At 39.7% G+C, this 22,975-nt stretch overlaps 1 protein-coding gene across 1 annotated transcript in view; it reads right to left on the bottom strand.

Moving 5' to 3' along the window:
• The window catches only part of MIER3 (MIER family member 3), a 28,823-nt gene extending 7,454 nt beyond the window's left edge, over positions 1–21,369 (bottom strand). The window contains exons 1-9 of the mRNA XM_055554512.1: positions 21,240–21,369; positions 19,751–19,775; positions 16,352–16,497; positions 7,580–7,714; positions 6,256–6,376; positions 5,279–5,364; positions 5,023–5,095; positions 2,860–3,011; positions 409–490 (exon numbers count right to left, since the gene is read on the bottom strand). Coding sequence (XP_055410487.1) covers positions 409–490; positions 2,860–3,011; positions 5,023–5,095; positions 5,279–5,364; positions 6,256–6,376; positions 7,580–7,714; positions 16,352–16,497; positions 19,751–19,775; positions 21,240–21,248 — 829 coding nt within the window. The 5' untranslated portion in view covers positions 21,249–21,369. The remainder of the gene's footprint in view (positions 1–408; positions 491–2,859; positions 3,012–5,022; positions 5,096–5,278; positions 5,365–6,255; positions 6,377–7,579; positions 7,715–16,351; positions 16,498–19,750; positions 19,776–21,239) is intronic.
• Between the last annotated feature and the right edge of the window lie 1,606 nt (positions 21,370–22,975).

The following is a 22,975-nucleotide window of genomic DNA, read 5'->3' as shown; positions in this document are numbered from 1 at the left end:
AAAATATACTTCTTGCATGTTTATTATGCATGATTGGAATATATTATACGTTTCTTTTTTAATTTTTTAATTTCCTTTTCATTTCCTGTCTGGTTTGAGAAAGACAAAACTTTTTTCCCCCAATGAAATCATAAAATCATTCTTATTATTTACTTTGGATATACTGTCATCTCTGGGGTCTGCTTTGTTCTGGAGGTGATAGGGGGGTAACTAATTTGTATTTGAACAATCTCTGGTATGTCTAAAAATAGAAGGCAAGAAAAGGAAAAAATTACTTGCTATGAAGATGAACACAGATCTTACACAAAAGTGTGACAAGACTATGCCGTCCTTTATGATACTTTGCTTATTCTGATCCCAAAGTCCAGCCCCTGTCCTTTCCCTCTCTTGATCCCAAGTGCTTCTTACCTTGAGATGCCTTTCCATTGCAACAGTATCTTTCGATTGCTTCCTTTATATTATGGTTACACTTGAGAAGTTCATATAATGCCTAGGGGAAAGAGAAAAAAAATATTCAACAAAATTAACCAAAAGTTCATACTTAGCAGCATTCAAAACAAACACACACACAAACAAAAACATGTGCATTGTAAGAATCCTGACAAATACCAGCTGAAATGCTAATTTCAGGACATCTGAAGCGTATGTTTGCTTAGACATTTAATTTATCCTATACACTGACTCAGGAGAAGGCAACGGCACTCCACTCCAGTACTCTTGCCTGGAGAATCCCAGGGACGGGGGAGCCTGGTGGGCTGCCGTCTATAGGGTCACGCAGAGTCGGACACGATTGACGCGACTTAGCAGCAGTATACACTGACTCTGGTATCCCAGGAGTTTTTTCATTCTCACTCTACTGCTCAGAAGTCATCTACCAGTATCATTCCTCGCTTTTTTATTTTTTTAATTGCTAGATCTTCTGAGCTGGTAGAATTCTCCTATTTTAAATGTTTATTTCCAGTTGAGAAAAGTAAGAATCATGGTCTTGTCTCTTGTTACCACCTACTCCCTGACTTTTAGAGTTTTAATAAAAGACAACAGCAGCAGGCCTAGAGTAGAAGGATAGATATTTTAATGACTGGAGTTGATAATGGTCTTAGTTATTTCCATCTACTACGGAAGATACCATTTTTTTAAAAATTAGAATTTCCTCCCATTAAATCTGTTTGGAATTATGAATATACTAAATAGCAGCAGACAGAACTCAATTGAAAGTTAACTAATAATCTACTTTGTCAAGTAAGTTTCAAGAAAGGCAAGTATATGAGTAAACCTATTAACACATTAATAGGTTAATAATCAATACACCAATAATCAACCATTAAAAACAATCTCAACAGTTGCTAAAAAAGCTTCAGATAAATCAGTACCTATTTTTATGTTTAAAAAGACAAAAAGTGTAATAGTTATAAGTAGCTAGGTATTATCTTATTCTAAGAAAACAGCCAGCATCAAACCATGGCTGATATTATGCTTAATGTAAAAACCTGAGGTGTATTCTGTGGTCACTCACTCAGCTGTGTCCAGCTCTTTGAGACCCCAGGGACTATAGCCCACTAGGCTCCTCTGTCCAAAGGATTTTCCAGGCAAGAGTACTGGAGTGGAGTACAGGAGGATTCTTTACCACTGGGCCACCTGGGAAGCTCTTTCAACAAAAGCAGGCCTCAAACCACTATTACTACCAAAAGTCTCTGCGAGTTACGGCTAATGTAGTAAGTAGGACATATAATAAGAATAAGAGATATAATAATGGTGAGGAAGGAATAAAAGTCTAATTTAATAATAATTTTAAGACTAGAAAACCTAAGAGAAACAACTGAAAAATCATTATACTAAATTAGTTTCAATAGCTTGAGAAAAAAAACTTTATATATTTCTCTAAATCAATAATATACAAATACAAATATACTAGAGATCCCATTTACAAAGCTAAATACATGCACACATTTCAAGACAATGAGGAATCAATTAGACACTGATATTTAAACAAAAACATTCAAGTGATTAAAAAAATCAAATAAACAGAGAATCAGATCATGCTCTTCAAATAAAAGGTTTAATGTTTTAAAGGTACTAATTCTTCCAAAATTAACTTACAGTTTTAACAAAATATCAGTAGAAAAATCCAACAGGATTTCCTTTTGACAGCTGACAAAACTGCTCTTAAGTTCAGCTAGTATGGCTTCTCTATGTTATTTGGAAATTCAAGTTTGAATCCACCTATCTCTGGGCACCCATTAATCAGGATTAACTAGACTAGCAATAACAAGTGAAAAGGTATATGAGAGGGGTAAAACAATGCCAGAGAGAAAAAACCCTGATAGGCCATACTCCTACGCTTATCCCACATACCCTCAGGAGACTGCTCTGCACCTACAAGTACACAGTACTTAACAGATACCCTAAAGCAAATTTATACACACTTAATAGACATTAACTTTAACCACTTCCTTAATAAAGTTCAAGAATAATCCAAGAAGTAACTTCATTGTAAAATCTCAAAGTCCAAGCATAGAGAATGTCTAAATATACGATGGAATATACAGTCACCAAGTCACCAAGAATGAACTATTAAAGAAATCTAAATAGCAAAGAAAATGAGATTAAGGGATTAAAAGGATACAAAATGGTATCTAAAGTAGAATATATGTGTGTATAAAGGAAAAAAAGCCAGAAGACATGAAATAATACAGAACGGTTATCATTAGGTCCTGGGGTTTTTTTAAACCAGTATCTTCCAAGTTTTAGAATCAGAAAGAGACAGCCAGTTCATACATTAAAAACGTTTTAATCAAATGTAAGAATATCAAGAAGATACTACATTAGTTAGCTGCTACTTCAACAAAAATTGATGTATACCTGTTCATTGTCCCTTGTATGTGTTCCTGCAGAAATTCGATCCATTATTTTTTCATTTCCAGTTCTTAATGAGGTCTCAACAAGGTACTCCTTAACTTTGCTCTCCAAAACCACACCAGGACGCCAAAGCAACTGGTCTTCATTTTCATACACTAATAGAGAAAATCCCATTAACATGTTAAATGCATCAACATACTACAAGATGTACACAAACTGTTCTCCCTCTTCCTATATAAGTAACTAACTTTGAAGACCCTGGTCATCTGATCATCTGGCAAGCTGAGTCTTTCATCAATAAAGGTTTAAAACAATTTTTTTTTAAACTTTATTAAGGATCAAGTATTCAAGTGACTAAAGCAAGCAAGTTTTTTTGGTGGTTGGATTTACCAAATTAGAGGCTTTCTCTATAGTCTAATAGAGACTTTTCTAAGTCTAATATAAAACCCAGCAGTGGTATCTTACATTCTTCTAATGAGGGGGTAAATGTAACCTGTGTAAATTCAGTAATAACTTCACTGAAAATTTCTCTTTAACTCCCTAAATGACTCTATGAAATGTCTAGAGGTTAAAAATTGCAAACAAATTAAAACAAACCAACAGAAATAAAAATATCAGCTAGTAATGAAATAACTAGGAAAGATCTATTTTTCCTTTAATATACTGATGAAAAATGGAAAAGAATGGTAAACAGTAAGAGAAGCAAAGTTTCCACCTTTTAAAGAAGCTCATACTTAATAAGCAAACGTCACTAAAACAAACTGTATATTTTATTAATGCAAACACTGCTGCCATTCTCAAAGCTTCCACTCCACACTATAAAGTCACACAGATGGCCCAAGTATTTATCCCATTGCTCCAACTTCAATCCATTCTTTAAGTGTATAATAATTACTAAATATAGCTAATGAAAGTAATTTACTGAGAGCTCACTATATAGCAGAGACCATAATAAGTGCTTTACACTCACAACTGTATAAGGCAGGCACTACTACTCCCAATGAGCTGGAAGTTAAAAATAAAGTGTGCCTATGAAGCAATCAGACTGAACTTTTGAGGTAAGCTTCTGGAACCAGTTTCTTTATTCTTTGGTCAAAATTTAAATAGGTAAAATAGTTTGAGTTTATCTCCTCTTAAGAGAGAGAAGGTATACGCTCCTTTCTGAAGGTGCAGAACTGAGCAAATATCACCTCCATCATGTCTCATCTGAGGACTGGCTGCTGCTGAACATGTACTCTGCCCAGGGCCAAATCTATGTGGTTTCCAAGTTGAGCTAGGAAAGTGTACCTGGATTTTTACTTCCCACCACCTCATCCATCCACATTTTCAGAACTAGCTATAGTTACAATCTATCAGAAATGTGAGGAAAACTGATTACACTTAAGTAGGAGTGTGTAACAAAAGCAGCAGAATCCTTGAAGTGAAGTCAAAGTCACTCAGTCATGTCTGACTCTTTGTGACCCCATGGACTACACAGTCCATGGAATTCTCTAGGCCAGAATACTGGAGTGGGTAGCCTTTCCTTTCTCCAGGGGATCTTACCAACGCAGGGATCAAACCCAGGTCTCCCCCACTGCAGCCGGATTCTCTACCAGTTGAGCCACAAGGGAAGCCTGAGAATACTGGAGTGGGTAGCCTAACTGTTCTCCAGCGGATCTTCCTGACCCAGGAATCAAACGAGGTCTCCTGCATTGCAGGTCGATTCTTTACCAATTGAGCTATCAGGGAAGCCCTGAATCCTTACATTCTATCTTTCCAGGGCTGGGGCAAGGGAACTTCTTCCAGCTTCATTTTTCTTAAGCATTTCTTCCCCAAAAGATTTTATCCCTACTATTTTCATTATCTCGGGTGATACAGTGCTACCAGCTCCTGCTGGAGTCGGGTGTAGGCCAAAGAGCTGTACATTAAGAGCAGCTCCACTATTTTAACAGGTGCGTAGCATACTAAGCAGCACCACAAGAGGCGGGGGGACGGAGGGGGTGGGCAGCAGTTCTCTTGAGTCTCATGGTTAATTCTGATACATTATTCCTAAGTCAGGCTAACTCTTCCCCTACTCCAAATCTATCTTTACATTCACAAGATGAGTATACAATCAGGTACTGAAAAGAACATATTGAGAGATAACTTGGCTTACCAAATATTATCAAAATTAAAAGTCTTTCTTACCTTTCTCATTACCAGCATACTCTCCGAGATAAGGTGGAATCTCTGCTTGATATTGTAAACCAATCATTATTTCCTTCAAAAAAATTTAGAAGTAGAAACAACTTATTATAAAAATAAATACTGGGAAAAAAGTTCCAATTCATTCATCAGTTACTACAAGTCTAAAGTTATCTTGCAAAATTAAATTATTTCAGAAATGTTTTTAAAAGCTACTTTAAGCCAAATGATGTAAAGCTGCAATGGTAACTTAACATACCTTCCTCAGATCTTCAGGTGAGTTACCACTGTCTGTTTCAACATCTTCAACCTCTGATTCTTTATCTCCATCACAGGTAGTATTTGCTTAAAAGAAGAAAATTATATCTTTAAGAAGGGTTTTGTTGCCTTTCTTTGCAGCACCTGAAAGAGTGGCTGATATTTTGTGATAAAAATTTGCAGAATAAATGAGATCAGCACAAATACACTAAACTTCTTGTACTATTCTCATTTTTACACAAGTCAAGACATTGAAAACATGAAGAAAATGCTTGTTATCATTATAATTATTTGGTGTACGATCATACAGTTTAGAAAGGCATGAGGAGAAAGCAGAGCACTGGACTACACTGATTACATTAATCCAGAGAGAGACAATCACAGAGCAGCACAATGAGTTCATAAAAATAGTCTTCTTGCACATGTATGTGTATTGTATTGGAACTTGTTAACTGAACAGTTCTTCAACCATAAAAATACCTGAGAAATAAGCAAAACTGCATGTAAGAAATTATTTCAGTCCAAAGACCTTTTAAATATTACTGATATACATTAAAAGATAACACCAAGGAATTAAAAGGAAAGCATTAAATCAATCACTAAAACTACAAAAATACTGTTGGCAACTGATGGCAATTTTCAAAACCAGGAAAGTAAGAGCTTTTTAATAGAAACCTAAAAAATGTCTATAAAATTTCATGGCTGAACCAAGACTGGTTGCCTTAGCAACAGATGAGTCTTGAGAAAGAAAACAGCTTTGCAAAACCAAACAAATGCTTTCATTTTTAAACAGCATATTAGTTTACATCTCTCCCAATAAAAAAAAAGTTATAATCTTATTCAGATTATAATAGTATTTTATTTCAATTAAGTAAAACACTTAAAATATTCTTATGAAAACTATATTACGTAACAAAATGTACTCAAGCCAGAGTATCAGTGCTACTGCTACTACTCAGTAATGATTGGATTCCTTACATCGTAAAGGTCTAGGGAAGAAGTCCGAAGTTTCATGGGAAGTCACAGATGGAGTCAGATCATCTGCGGAAGACTGAGTTTCCTCATCATCACCTGACAATAGGTCTTTTGCTATTTCCTCCTATAAGAAGAGGAATGCAACGCTAGGGTTAGAGATAATTATATCCCATCGATATTGAAAAAAATCTTTATAACATTATTCATAAACATGATGGTATTATAATACAGTTAAGAACTATTAATAGTTGAAGCCTCAGTTTTGAGAAAAGTAAATTTGAAATTCTATAATTTACTTCATGTACATAATTATTTAATAACATTTACTACTTAAGTATATATAATATCTAATGATCCATACTATTACACATTTATGATATAACAAACAATCTGCCCAATTTGTGGGTATGCAGAGAACTTATCTGAAGTGACAAATTTTTAGTGAATGTACAACAAAAATAATCTTACTTCTAAGCAGTTAAAAGTTAAAATTAACTTTCTGCCAACTTAAATAACTAAAACAAAACAGTCTCCAAACTCCCCTCTTTCAATAACTTTAAAAAGTTCAATTAATGTACCACTCAGACTAGTGATATAATTTTGAAAGAAACAGTTCTGAATTAATTTTATGTAAGTATATAGTCATCCTTGTGCCTGGCACACAGTAGGCACTCAATATTTGCTGAATGCCTATGGCCATTAAGGTCTTTGGTACATTAACATCACTTTTGAAAAGTGGAGACAACACAACTCACAGGAAGAGGTTCCCAGATGTGGATTCCTCTCCCTGCTTGAGACCTGAAAGTTGAGGAAAGCTTCCCAGGGATCCATCAGCAGAGACCATGACTATGAATTTTTCTCACCAGGGACTGGCCACCCCTACAACCAGCCTATGTTAAAGACGTACCACTGAGGTCTTGGCTGCTATGGCCGCTGTCACTCCCAGAGCCCAAGAAAACAGAACTTCTCTCCAACCACTCCATGCCTAAGCCAGCTTGTTTGAAAACTTCTGGGGATCTATTAATCAATGCATTCATGTGTCCACAGGATCAAAAGAAGTTAGGGCAAAATCTAAGTGTAGATATAATATAGCTACACAGGAAAGATAAAAAGTTATGGAAGAAAACTCTAACATTCAAATTATTAAGTTATTACTAGTTTTAAAGTAGTGAGATCAAAGCCAAACAATATTCAAATCAGTCACCAAAATGACAAGAGCAACAGTCCACAAGAAGTTTACAATTCAGAATTACGAAGTACTTTAAAGAAACTAATAAAAGCAGTCAATGGTAATAGATCTGGAATTCTTCTACATGCTCGTACTTACTTTGTCTAGTGTCATATCTGGTAGTTCATCTGCAAGTTCACTTGGGGAGCTATTTGCACTGGAATCCGCAACAGCTGGAATTGTAGGTTCATAGCCATAGAATGCCAATAAATCTTCTAGAGGCATGTTTCCTTCCTATTCAAGCCAGAGTACAAACATGAACTCAGTAGATGCCACAATGCTGAATGGCAGATAAACCATGATGCCATTAATGTTCAAAAAGCACATATATCAAAAGAGCAGTACCAAATCAAAAACCAAGTTTTAGTTTTGCTTTTTGTAAAATATACAGAAAACAGGATCAAATACTAAGAGCTGTAATCAATATATGAACAAAAATCTAGCAATTAACACCTTAGTTTTCATTTTCCAACATCACTTTACTTTTAAAAAACTTTGTCAAATATTTGCTTTAGGGCATACTTTTTCTTCCACTTTTCATTACTATATTCACCTTGAAGAATGACTTCATATAATTTTTAGCTTGTTTCCCTGCAATTAACAGTTGATCTCTTGATTTATTCTTTGTATTAATAGGAAGATACCTAATAAGGCACCTTGGCTGAACATTTATGAACACTATTGTTTATATATTAATGTTCAAAACACAGATATCCTTTGATATTCCTACTACTGTATCCACATTTTCTACTAGCTATTTCTTTCCCCCACAACTTTCTGATAAAGTTTGCATTACTACCAGCTTACAGATGAGAAAACTGGGGCTTAGTTCTGCATCTGAATTCCAGGCACTCTGGCTCTCTTATTGGCGATGCTGCTTTGATAAAATTCCATACTTGCTGCAGTGCTGCCTGTGTTATGAATGCTTATGCGATGCATATAGTGGCGGTCACTGTTTTTCCCCTCCACTAATCTGAAAATAAGTGCTATATTTCCTTTTTAAAAATATTTTAATTCAACCACAAAGTGCATAGAACCATTTATAACTATCATTTAAATAACTTCAAAATGATACACCCCTACTGTACAGCACAGAGAACTCTCCTCAGTGCTCTGTGGTGACCTAAATGGGAAGGAAATCCAAAAGAGAGGGGAGACTTGCATATGTTTGACTGATTCACTTTGCTATGCAGTAGAAACTAATATACTATGGTAAAGAAACTATACTCCAATAAAAAAAAATTTTATAAACCCATACATCGATGAACTAGCTAATTTCTTAAATATTTTGAAGATGTTTACGTCCATCTATAAAAAGGTTTGCTTTTAAAACTTGCTCACGGTTCAGTTTTCCCGTTAAGAAAACACATCTAACTTATGAAGCAAACAGCATGAAAATGTGAAGCAGAGTATGCAAAACATGCCCAGTTGACCAAAACAGTGAGCTAAGGAGGACCAGTGATGCTCCCCACAGCCCACAGGGGACACAGATTCTGGAGATCCCTAAGAACTGGCCTTTGCTTTTATAGCTGGGCTTCCCTGGTGGCTCAGACAGTAAAGAATCTGCTCACAAAGCAGGAGACCTGGATTGATTCCTGGTCAGGAAGATTCCCTGGAGAAGGAAATGTCAACCCACTCCAGTATTCTTGCTTAGAGAATCCCAGGCACAGAGGAATTGGGTGGGCTACAGTCCATGGGGTCGCAAACAGTCAGACACGACTGAGTGACTAACACACTTTTGCAGTCTAGAACTTACATTCTGCACTATGCCTGAATGAAACAGGTTCATGTTATGAGCTTAGAATAAGGTATATGACAAAAGGCTAACTTGTAAATTTGCAATAGGAGACACGCACCTTTCCAATGACCATGCCATTCATGAAATCTTTTCAGCTTGGAACTGAAATCAGTCAAAACTGCTTCGGAAGCATGGACAAATTCAGCACAAATTAAGCTGTATGGTCAGGATGAACAGAAGTTAACCCATGCCATGGGAAAACCATGAATTATTTCTCCGAAGAATGCCTTGAAGGTGCCAGAACCACAATGAGAAGTTCTCCGGTCCTCCTCCTTATAAAGTCCACACAGCCCATTCCCTTTCATTCACACTACTTAAGAGACTGGGTTGCAGTCTTTGCCAACCACCTGTTAGCGATATTTCTCTAAACCTTTAAAGTTTCAGATTCCCTCCATGTACTGGGGAGATGGCAATTTTCACTTATCGTGCACTGATAGTCCACCTTACCATCAATACAGCACTTAATGGGTTCTAGGAACTGTGTGGAAGACTACCAGCTATAGAAAAAGAAAATTTCCAAAAAAATTCCTGCTCTCAAGGAATTCAGTCTTGGTGGAAGGAACTGATAAGTTAACAATTATAAAACACCGTGACAGCTGCAATAATCAATTCGGGAACTGGTGCTATGAAATGGTGGGAAGGAAGACCTACACTCCAGGATTTAATAGTATACGATAGGGAAGTGTCACACAGAGGATAATGACTGAGTGAAGTCTTGAAAGACGAAGAAGCTTTTAACAGATGAGGGTTGTATACTAGGGACCTGTGGCTTGTCATCAGAAACACTGACTGAGTAGTGACTGCCAGGAGGCAGGTGCTGCTATGAAACACAGGTCTTCTACAACTTACAGACGAGGGGAGATACTGAAAATACTCAAATGCAGAACTGCCAATTATCATGAGTGCAAAAGAAACAGTCCTGAGATACAAATTACGTGGAGAGCCCATTGTCGTGGGGTTGCAGAGGAAGACAAGTGACCTTCAGCTGAGGGCCGAAATCTGAGAAGTGACCAATCAATCCTGTGAAGAGCATTCCAGGCAAAGGAAACAACACACTTGAGGCCTGACTGTGGTTTTCCACTAAGCCAATGGCCAGAACACGAAGAGTAGAGTGAAGCAGGGTTCAAGAGGAGATTAGAAAGAGAAACAGGCAGATCGTGAAAGGCTTCTCGGCAAAGAAACTTGGAATTTACTCCCAAGGCAATGGGAAGCCACTGGAGACTTATAAAACTAGAGTGACATGACTTTATTTCTTCTTAAATCCTGAGCAGCTGTATGAAGAAAAATTGTGGGAGGTGGAGAGATAAGAGAAAAGCAGGGAGACCACTTGGGAGACTCATGCTGGGTTAGTGATACAGACTTGGAAAGAAGCAAATAGGTGAGATACATTCTGAGGTGGGAATCAAACGGACTATGGAGTAAAAGGGAGAAAGAAGGACAGCTCCCCAGATTTCTATCTGAGCAATTAGGTGGTGGTGACTTTTATTGAGACAGAAAAGACTAAAGGACAGGAAGGCTGATGAAGGAATTAAGGAGTTCTGCAGTGGACACAAGTTAAGTTTGAGAGGACTATGAAACATCCAAGTGGAAAAAGTCAAGCTGGATGCGAGCCTGGAGCTCGGAGGATCAGGCTGGGCTAAAGATATAAATCTGGCATTCATTAACATCTAGATGATATTTAAAGCCACAGGAGTAGATGAGCTCACTCAGGGAGAGTAAAGAGAAGGGGATCTATGTTTTATTAGAAGAAGTTTTCAGATATACTTCCCTATAGGCAATGGGACACGGCTGGAAAATTTTGGACATGATTTTCATTCTGAAAATGTCCTGGGGGAGTAGAAGAATAAGAGCCCGAATTAAAGAAGGGAATTATCCAAGCAAAATTGAGAAAAAAGAATCTGTTTCTTGACTTACTTGATAGAGGGAATGTAGATAACACAGTAGTCTAAGTTGATTGCCCATTTCTGGCCTGAGAAGGTTAAATAGCTACAGTGCAATTATGAGACCAAAACAAAAGACAAACAAGTGGGATGGTAGATGATGGTTTAAGGTGAAGTTGAAGCAATGGGCTTGAATGAGTCATCCAGAAAAAGGCAGAGAGAGTGAGAAAGACAAAAATTAGAACCCTGGGGTACAGGGTTTAATTGATGATATTCATCAATTAAAATAGGGGTAAATAAAGCCCATAAATACAATGGAGAGAGATGTCAGAGGGTAGAAGTAGAACTAAGAGAAAATGCAGGATTATTAAGTTAAGGAAGAAGCAAAAATGGAGAAACCACAGATGGTCACTCAGGTCAAATATCAAAGAGAGATAAAGCAAGACAGAGATAGACGTGAATTTTTTGTATTTGTCAATCAGGAATTACCGGTGACCTTACAATCTGTTGGGAAAAGCAAAGCTGAGGACTGAATGAGTGGAGAGACAATACATACATTATAAAAGGTGAATGAAGAAGGCAACACAGGGTCAAAGGAGAGTTTCCAAATGTGAGAAATGTATCAGTAGGATTCCACATTGAAATTTTAAAAAGGGGGGGGGGGGTGGGCAGAAGAATAAACTGAGGACTAAAAGAATGAAAATTCAGGACTAGCCTGGAATGTGGATGATACTTTTGGAACGAGAGGGGACAAAGAAAGAATAAGCATAAAAGCTGAGTTTGCATGTGTGGGGCAAACAGAAGATCTGAGCAGTTATTCATGAAAATTCTACTTTCTCTATAAAGATGCAAGTATGATCATCTGTTGAAGGAGGAAGTGGCCATCTTAGTGGAAAGCTCATTGTAACAGTCAAGGGATGACACTACAATAACCCTGAGAAGGGGCTGGTGCTAAAACACAGAAATTATCTGTACTAAGACTTTGTACTAGAGCAAAACTGGAAAATATTAATCCAGTCTCTGAAGTACTTTACAAATGAGCTTTCTATTAGAGCCTATTAATAAATCACTTAGTCCTTGGAAGCATAGAAGCAATGTTTTCAAAATTGAATTAGCAAATCTCCAAGTCTCTAAGGATCCATGGTGTTGAGATCAACTCAGAAGTTTGATCTAGCACCATATTCTAGGGATGAGGACTTTATTTCTAAGGCATTTTGTTGAATCTATTTAAATTTTGAGGGTCCCATTTAAGTCCAGTCATACTTATATAAATGAACTGTTTTATAAGTTGAAGGATTTCTAACAGGAAGAACACATGATTTAGAGACAAAGGACTCCCTAATTGTTAACTACTACTGTGGGCAAATCACCTAACCCCTCTCATCTCTATCTCCTTATCTGTAAACAGAAAAACACATTATTTCCTTAATCCTCTGATGCACAGCCTCACATACCAGAAATCAGGATGCATCCTATTACCAATGTACAGATTTCTCATAGCAAGGCTCCTCTCTGCTCCCATCTATGCTATTTTTTGAATCTACAGTACATGTTACAATCAACAAGGCCTCTGAGCAAGGAAATAATGCTAATATTTCTCTGACACACCTGACGGTGTTGCTAGATAGGGCCAATGACATTGTCTAAGTGAGGTACAAACTAATTTTAATATAATACCAGTCTGATACCTTAAAATACAGGCTGCAAAACAGAATACATGTAACTTTCTAAAATGCTTTAAAAATAAATAAATAAGGACTTAAACCCAAGGCTAAGTGGTAGAAAAGACGTTTTTTTACTTTTCTCATTTTACAATGAATATCAGAGTAGGAATCTCTATATTAATAAAAGCAGGAATGTAAATTACTTTTGAAAAAGTTTTAGGTCTAATTCTAGGATTATCAATTAAAACCTATCAGTAAACAATAACATGAATAAATTAAAATATAGTACAATATAACACAAACCTTATTTTAGTATTTTTGGTAACTAAAATGTTGTCACACAATCTATTCTCTATACTTACCAAAGTGCCACTATAAGAAAACTAACTTTGTACCTCTTTTATTTTCCATAACATACAACATACTAAAAATTTTTAAGAACCAAAATAAAGGGCATATATAGACTATAAACTATCAAATGTATTTACTATAAGCATAAAAACTTCTCATTTTTTAAAACATGAACATCAAATCCCTAGGACTGTTACCATGTACCAACATTTGAATCACTGTTGCATAATGATATTAACACATTATTTTAAATTGTACAGAAATAATTATAAATTTCTTTAAAAGTAAAATGATCCTTACTCTTTAAATATGTGTCTCTATCTATTATTTCTTTTATTTTCATGTTTCATTAAACATCAGTAAAGAATAGAGACCAAATTTACAATTATGGGCTTCCCAGGTGGCTCAGTAGTAAAGAATCCACCTGTCAATGCAGGAGACTCAAGAGACATGGGTTCGAGCCCTAGGTTGGGAAGATCCCCTGGAGTAGGAAATTGCAATCCACTCCCTTCTTACCTGGAGAATCCCATGGACAGAGGTGCCTGGAGGGCTGCAGTCCATGGGGTCACAAAGAGTCAGACACAGCTGAACACACATGCACGCGAGCACTACAGTTACGCTCTACTGTAGACAATCACAGTTCAGAGGGAGCGCGCAGTCAGCTCCTCTTAGAAACAGTTCTTCTTGTGCCTTGCTCAATGAGAGAAGGATGAGCCTTCTGAGCAGGGACATAGCACTTGGGCCTTCGCTAGAATTTATTTAAAAATCACCTGTATTTTTCTGTCCCAATTTCCAAGAATGTGACAAAATGCCAAGAAAAACTAAAGAGAAGCTGAAATATTTAAAGACCTGTAATTTTTCTGAATCTACAAATTCAGTGATAGGTATCATTACAAAGCAAAGATTTAATTACTGGAGTTTACTAAACAAAATGAAAATCACAGGAATAGAAACTAGGTATTTCTATGAATAGCTAAGTAAGTAACTCTTTGCTGTTGATTATTTCTCTATATCTTGCCTAATTTTCTTTTAAAACTCATTAAACACAGATTAAAGCAGATATTACTATAATCTCTGGAAGAATAAAACCTACAAATCTGAAAAACGAAATTTTACTGGTCTATAGATCTCTACCAGATTACCCATACTCAAGTAGTAACTATGTTTAACACATTAAAAGAAATTTTGAATTCATACTAGTTTAGTGACAATACATCTATTTGCATAGCTAAAGCACATCTGTATTATTTTCTTATATCATGCTGTAACTAGATTGCTGTCTCCCTATCTTTAACAGCAAACACACAATTATAGAAGACGCATCATGAGAGCACCTAGGACTTTTGCTCATGCCCAGAGCAGTATCCTGACTTAAAAAACTACAGGAGAGAAGTAAGAAGAAGCCTTCCACGAACTTCCACATGAGACTAAACATCTTTTACTACACATAAATCCTTTCTCCCATAGAGCTCACTGCTTACTGCTTTTACAGTTCTTAGCAGAGGACATCAAAAAACTCTTAGTTCCCATTTGTCACCCCACACTAGACCGTAAGCTGCATGAGTCCAAAAACACTGTCAAACTGCTAATTTTTGCAATCCCATGACCCACCACAATCCCTGGTTCAGTGATAATGCTAGCTGGATTATAATTCTCAGTTATTCTAGGCTACCCACTCATGAGAAGTAGAAAGGAATTGCCTGAAAAATATCAAGGCAGACCTTGAGAATATTGGGCATCTTTTCTTATCAACAGGCAACATACTGTCATCACCCCTGAAAGAAGTAATAGGCAAAACCTTTCTTCTTGAGTATTTCCTAGCAATTTTACCTCTATATTCCCAAATCTGTTCAGCTTTTGTAGGAGATATACGTATTTTTTAAATGACTAAATCTAACTGCAACCATGTTGTATTAATTTGTCAAAGAAATGAACATGTTTAGAAAATTTCAACTCTTCAGGAGCAAGCCTGGGGTCTAGGCCATGAAGACTCCTGTGTGTTAAGATGAAGGAAGAAACTCAATAATAGCCCAGCTTTGCCTCACAAAAGCAGAAGAGATCATACAAGAATGTGCTTTGCCTTCTTCAAGAAAAAAAAACATGAAAAATTCAGTAGTATTCCTGAAAAATTTGTTATTCTGGGTTGATTAGAAATTTGCAAATAAGGTTAATTTATAGATAAATATAATCTTTTCAAGGAATCCTCTTTCATGGAGGCCTCTCTCTGTAGTTTCTGGTTATAAGTATGTGTTTAAAAATCAGTTCATTTGAACCTAAACTGATTGGGGGTTTTAAAAGTTATAAACTACATTTACCCTACCAACTTTTTAAAAGGTAACGAGGGTAGGCTAGAGGGTATTACTAATTCAGTAAAACAGTGTGATAAAATGCCAAGAGGCTGGGCTAGGATGTAAAACTCTCCTACAGTTCTCTAGATCTCAATAATCTCATCTGTAAATGTACCTACTTCATTGTGCTGGTATAAACTTAAAAATGGTTGGAAGCAAAGCAGAAGCGTTAGTCACTCAGTCATGTCTGACTCTTTGTTACCCCATGGACTGTAGCCTGCCAGGCTCCTCTGTCCCTGGAATTCTTCAGGCAAGAATTCTGGAGTGGGTTGCCATTTCCTTCTCCAAGGGACCTTCACAATCCAGGGATTGAACACCAGTCTCCTGCATTGCAGGCAGATTCTTTACAGTCTGAGCCACCAAGGAACAACCCCACCTCCCACCAAAAAAAACAGATTAAGAGATAAAAAATAATTTTTAAAAATTAAATGAAAGTGTACTTATTAGGCTATTCTTCAAAATAAGAAAATCAGTAACATTCTGTACAAAAGTAAATATGCTGATACTATTTTTTTAATTGAAGTATAGTTGATTTACAATGTTGTGTTTCAGGTGTACATTCAAGTGATTCACTTATTTATATATATATGTGTGTGTGTGTACATACTCTTATATACAAATATATATATTCTTTTTCAGATTCTTTTCCATTATATGTTATTACAAGATATTGAATACAGTTCCCTGACCTATACAGTAGGTCATTCTGATACCATTTTTATTTAAGATAGGTTGTAAAATAATTTATAATAGAATTCAAAATTTTTACTATGTTTGTATTAAATCTTCACTATAAGTTTGTATTCAAACCCTGAAGTAAAAACCTTTACCTTTTCTAAGTCTTCGATTTCAGAATTGAAGTTTTTACCCTCATCCATCATTTCCTCCTCTTCGAGAGTTCTTTCATCGTCATAGTCATGGACCAACATCTCAGCAGTGGGGTCAAAATCATGATCCTCAGAAGACAAAGACCCAACTAGAAAGAAACACACTCAATCACTTTACAAGTTCATAAGGCTATTTACAAAAGAAAATAATTTGTGTTCTACTGCCAGCTCCTTTTAATGTTTATATGTGAGCTTTATTAAATGCATTTATTATGTACTTCACAAGTTATAAAGTTAAGACCATACAGTTTCTGAAAAGATATTTAAATCAGCAAAAGAAAAAAGCCAGTTTATAACCACTTTTATAAGGTGTCCAGTCCATGAGAACATGACTTTTAATAGCAACAAAGTGATTTAAATGGACTGGTCTTTAAAAAAATGTTCTAACAGAAAAGTCGCTTATTAGTTAGTTTAATACGTTTGTCTAAAAGCAGTAGAAAAATGTCAAAAGGGTTATGAATAGAAGACTTCACAAGAATATGCTATACACTGAGGCTAAAAACTTCAGAAGGGAATATTAATTTTACTCAATTCTCACTCTCAAATAAACGTTCAAATCACAACAGAAACCTGGTTTTTTAGAACAAACACAAGTTTCTATGAGGCAGCTACACAGCAATTCAGTCTTGAAAGGCACCAACTCACGTTTCATGTCTATAACAGTATTTCAAGCTCCCCAAAACTAACCCCTATGAGAATGCCTTTCTGTGGACTACTACTAAGTACTTAAGATTATGTGAAGGGAATACAGAAAATCATATCTATGGGCTTTGGAAGATATATCCCATTGCAAGCTGTTTTGGTCAACTCAAACTTGTTTATAAGATGGTAGTGCCTGGAAATTCCCTAGCGGTCCAGCAGTTAGGACTTCCACAGCCAGGGGCATAGGTTTGATCCCTGATCAGGAACTAAGATCCTGAAAGCCTTGAGATGTGGCCAAAAAGAGATGGCAATGAATGATTTTTAATGGCAATTCTGAAGTCAACAGGATACCCTGAAAACCAAGTGGAGAAATGAATACTATCTATAATTGCAAGAAAATAAGGTCAAATTTATGAAAAACAGAGTTTTCTCCATTTGTTTTACTCTAATATGTAATTCAACTAGACCAATGACTCTCAGAGGGGAAAGAAAAGCAGCAGCAGAATCTTAAGAGTAGAGAAAGGGAGAATTGGAAGGAAGCATATTCAACACAAAAAAGTTTGATGTGTTTTTACTCAACCTTTAATATATTAAAACTTCAAACACTGAAGGACATTGAGACCATTACCAAAGCACTGAACTAGACCAAAGATTTTTCAAAATCACAGACAATTCAGTGTTTCTGGCTCTGAGTTCAGAGGACTCTAGTCATTAGTCCTGAAAATAATAAAATTTCTATAAAATGTTTTTAGGAGGTGTGCATTATGATGTTATTTTTCACACACTGAAAGATTTTAACCTGCTGATTTAAAAAATCTATTGACATATAGGTGGTTTAAGTTAATTTTAGAGAAAGATGAATACTTCTTAAACAGCAGAAAAGCAGAACATCAACCAGTACAAATTTTCTTTTTTGGAGAAATTCCTGGATACCTTTGGGGTATGCCAAAGTGTAAGGTAGGAAATGTGAAGTGAAGTCACTCAGTTGTGTCCGACTCTTTGAGACCCCATGGACTGTGGCCTACCAGGCTCTTCCATCCATGGGATTTTCCAGGCAAGGGTACTGGAGTGGGTTGCCATTTCCTTCTTTTCTACCTCTTTGATGGCTGAGCTCTACCCTCTTCCTAATCCACATCGCTTGGCTCACTTCAAGGTTTCCCCCTGAGGAAAGCATTCATTCAATAAGGGCCAGAAATGGAAGGGCCTCAGAGTCTACTCTTGGCTCTGTCCCTGGCTTTCTGGGACCTGAGGTAAGTCATTTAAACTTTCTGGGCCTGGGTCCAGTTTTTCATTTGTAAAATATATAGGGTTGGCTTAGATGACCTCTAGTCTCTTCTGGTTCTAAAATTCTCTTAAAAATTGGCTAATTGATTAAAAATAAGTTATAAGTTTGTTTAAACTCCAAAAATCACACTGTCTCTTGCTTTTTATTTATATTGCAACTTCTTAAACACAGTGATGCAAAATGGAAAACTTCCATTATCATCCAGATGTTTGGCATCTTGTACATAAATATTCTTTCCCTGAAATCAGTTCTAACAAAGAAACGTCTGTCTCAAAATCAAACAAACTTAAAAACAATTTAAAAGTAAAGACTATTTTCAAAAGCTATTTTCAAAATAGCCACAAATTTCTTCTATTTGGTGTTAATTGTTTTATACCTTAAATGATAATCAAATGAGACCTTGAAAACTGACTAAATACACAAAGTAATATGCAAGGAAAATGGTCTGTTCACTGTAAGGCAACATGTGGTAACTGAAGACTTGGGAGCCCATCCAGACTCTGCTATTAACTAGGTAACTCTCAGCAGAGTTCTTTAAGTCTCCTCCAGTGTAAAATAAGGGGGTTGAACTAGTTTAGAGGCACTTTTCTTGGAGACTATGAAGGAAAAGAGGCAGCCAAAAAGGGGCTGGAAAGGGAATGAAAAACTAAACAAAGCTCCTTACATTTTAGCACATGAGGAAAGGTCTTTACCATGGGATAGGTTTCAGGGGTTCCACAAACCCCAAATTATATGCAGAGTTCTGTAAACAGAGTCCCTTGCTTTCATCAGATCCCGACGGGCTTCTGACACCAAAACAGTTGAGAAACACAGTCCTAGATGGTCTGATGTTGTCTCACCTCAAAAATTCTGTATGACCAACCTCAGAAAGTATGTGTTTCTTTTAATTAGGCCAGCTTTACCTAACTCTCAGTTTTCAATTTAACACAATCTACAGGCATTTCTCAATTTTGAAAAATGTATGAGACAAAATAAGGGGAGATGGGGAGAAGTGATTAATATCAATATAAGCAACCCCAAAGTCCTGAAAAATTAGAGAGACGAATTGTCAAAGAAATTAAAATCTAAACTGCTGAAGTTGGAGGAAAGTTTGGGATAGATGTGGGATTAATTGTTTCAGGCTTGGAGAAAAATTAAAAACAGGGTATGTTAGAATTAGATAGACATGTCAGTTAGCAGCTTTGTAACAAAGTATTTTTTTCAACATGTAAGGAAAAAGAGAGAGGAATTATGAGATAGAATAGTTGTTCCTTCCTCAAACAACTTAATTACCAAAAAGAACACCGAAAGCTCTTAAAAACAAATGATGAAAAATTTGCAAATCAAATTTTTGTTGAAAGAACTGAGCAATAGATCTTTGGGCCCCCATCACCACCCGCTGAGGCCCACTGAAAAGGTAAGAAAACAGAACAAACCTGGGCTCGAACTTCCAAAAGAAGCCTAGGAGAGAAAAGAAGACGTGCGGTTAGATCGCGAAGCCAGGGGAAGAGGCAGCGCCGGCAACAGGGCGCAGAGGAGGCGGAGCCCAGCGCTCCTCCGCAGCTGCCAAAAGTGCAAGACGTAGCTTCGCTCCACTCGCTCCTGGCCCCCTTCGGGCCCCTCTTGGCTGCCTCGCCTTCCTCCCCGAGTCCCCAGTGTACAAACTCGCAGACCCGGGACGAAGCCCGGTGTCTAACAGGCAACTCCAAGCCGCCCCTTGGAGCTCAGCAAGTTACAAAGCAGAGAAGCAGAACCCAGAACAGTCGGCTCGCAGCATCAGTCCCCCATATCCTAGCATTTCAGTACTCCCCCGAATCCCACCGGCTCTCCACGGCCCCCAAACAACACCTCGCAAGGCAACACCCTTTCCTGGAAGGGACTCGCCCTCTGCATCGAGTCCACCCCCTTGGGGCCCGGTAGCCCCAACTCCGGGGCTGTCCTCTATCCCCGAGCGTAGGCCAGCTCGAAACCGGACACTGGCCCCCAAACCAAGAGCGCAAGCCCCCCATCCTCTCTCCCGCGTCTCGAGATGCGGATCCGCAGTCCCAGAGACAGTGGTATCCTCCCGGAGTATTTAGTCGCTCCCCGAGCCCAACAGCGAGCTCCTCGACCTAGGGGGCTCCTGCCAAGGGGCTTCTGCTGCGCCACCCGCCCCCCATCCTCCCGCCCCAGCTCACTAGTCCCGGGGGACACGTCCAGGGCAGCTCCGCTCGCCCTGCCGACCCCCTTAAACGGAAGGAAAGTGGGGCTACCGAGAGCCCGTGGAGAGAGCGTCGAGGGTCTTCGTCCTCCCCGTTTACCCCCAGGGGCTCCCGCACCTCCAGGGCTGCGGGGCGGGGAATCTTGCCTCTACCGAAGCCCAGCGGCCGCGCATCCCGCTTGCCTCCGCGCCGGAGCAAAGTGGAGCGTGAGACTCCTTCAGCCCGCAGCCCAGACCCAAAGGGCCGGGGGCACAAAACACTCCTCCCGCAGGGCAGTGGCGCAGCCCGCTCCCCGCTTTGCGATCCGGCCGCGGGCGGGGGGGGGGGGGGGGTGCGGCTCGGCCGGTTTCCACCCACCCCGGCCCCGGGAGGTGGCGCGGAGGCTCCAGCGGCCCGCGCAAGCTGCTCGGCGGCACGGCACGGCGGCGTCTCCCGACCGGGGCTCGCTGCCGCCGGCCGCCGCCTCCCGTCCGACCCCGTCGCCGGCCGGGTCGGGGCCGGAGCCGCCGCGGCCTAGTCCCGGAGGGAGACCGCTCCCGCGCCCGCTCCCGCCCCCCGGCCGGCCCCGCCGCCGCCCGTCGCCGCCTTGCGGCCCCACAACGCCACGCCGCCCCCCGCAGGGCCCCGGGAAAGGCCTCGGATCCCCCAAGCCGGCTTGGGGACCGCGGGAGACCGCCAGGCGCCCGCTCCAGCCCGGCCGCTCCTGCCCGGTTTCCCTGCTCACCTCCGCCATATTGGTACCTTTAGGGCGAACGAGCAGCGCCGAGCCCAGTCCCCGGATGGGGCGCCTGAGCCAATCGCAGCAGCCGCCGCCGCCGCCGCCGCCGCCGCCGCGGTCCGCCCGGCACCCGCCCGGCGGCGGAGGCGGCTCGGCCCCTTATAGGGCAGGGCGGCCCGCGACACCCCCAGCCCGCTCGCAAGCCCACCCCGCCCGGCGCCCCTTGCCGCGCCCCGCGCCCGCTGCGGGCGCTTAGACCCGCACCAGCGCTCACCCGCCCTTCCCCTCTCGGCTGGAGTAAAGTTCCTGCCGAATTGGAGGCAGACGGGGGACAGATGGAAACGCTGGCACGGGACAGACTCACGTCCAGTCAGTCAGTCGAGGCCCAAGAGCCGGTCGGGGCGTCTGCGGACCGACTGACAGACCCTCCGGTCTGCGTGGATGTGGGGGAGATGGGCAAGAGACTTGGAGGGACAACTCGACAGACTTCTCTAAGTAAGGAGAGAGGAGGTGATCGACGGCCGAGAGGAAGCCCTGTGGAAGGTGGACTGAAATTAATGGATTGATTGATGGACGTGAATAAGCCCCAAATGAGAGGACAGCGACCAGGCATTTTGCGGTTTCCCCTAAGAGACCTGCAGAAATGGCAAGAGCTGATCAGCGTACACGGTGATCAGTGGAATAAACGGTGGAAGAGGTCATTTGCCAAACAGACTCTGGAAGATAGGGCAATAGGGCAAAGAAGTGATGGTGAATAGACTTCCACGATTCAGAGAAGACGCTTATAAAATACAAACTGTGCACGCGCGAAAAAAACAGAACAGTACTAGAGGTTGTTAATCACCAAATAGGTTGATTTGGGGATAGGGTTAATCCCGACCCCGGCCCCCCCCCAACAGGAATGACCCAGAGGTACACACTCCCTAGACCTGGGGAAGGGCAGAAATAGTCTATCAAGAGTCCTGAGCCCAGTCTTAAGAACTCGACCTCCCACTTCCGTCCCAAAAGTTCAAACACTTGCTTAGGGTCAAATGGGAAGCTAGACCTGTGGGCACGTGGGTGGGTTAAGGATGGAAGACAAGGTTTAAGAGGTGTGCCTTCTCCTAAGCATGCCTTATAGCAGTTTGGTCTTCATTGGGAGGCCTAAGTAACTCCTGGCAGGTCAGTTTTCACGCAGAACAACTTGGAGCAAAGTACGCAAAAATACTCACCAGCTACTGGATGGTAGCCCACAAAGGTAAATCTTGCAAGAAGTTTGAGCCCACATTCCTAGTCGGTTTGGCACACAGTTCACTTGGCACACAGTTGTCTTGACGCAGGAGACAGAAATAATGATATGTATGGAAACCAAAGTAAAAAAAAAAGATAATAATGTGGAAAAGAGAAGTCGACTGTAAGGTCCTGGATAAGTGAGATGCAAACACAGACAAGTATGGCAGGACCCTATGAAGGCTTGGACAAGAGTGTAATCTCTGACATCAGGGCCTTTCTAATCAACTTTTGCTGAAACACTAATATGAAAATATAGAGTTGAGGTTATCTGCCGTAATCTCACAAATTGAGAGACTTTTTAGAAGCTTCAACTTTCTTTTTTTTTTTGTCCAAACATGAAAGATCTAGGTTGTAATCTGGGGTTGCCTTCGATTCTCCCTTCCATTGCTGGAAAATAGATTATAGATAGGAGTGGAGAGGGTTACTTCCAACATTTTTAAGCAAGGCATCTCAAAATAAGAGTTATTCCA

Source organism: Bubalus kerabau, chromosome 18 (assembly GCF_029407905.1).
Source record: "Bubalus kerabau isolate K-KA32 ecotype Philippines breed swamp buffalo chromosome 18, PCC_UOA_SB_1v2, whole genome shotgun sequence".
NCBI classification, from domain to species: Eukaryota; Metazoa; Chordata; class Mammalia; order Artiodactyla; family Bovidae; genus Bubalus; species Bubalus kerabau.
This window is presented reverse-complemented; position numbering and strand designations above follow the sequence as displayed.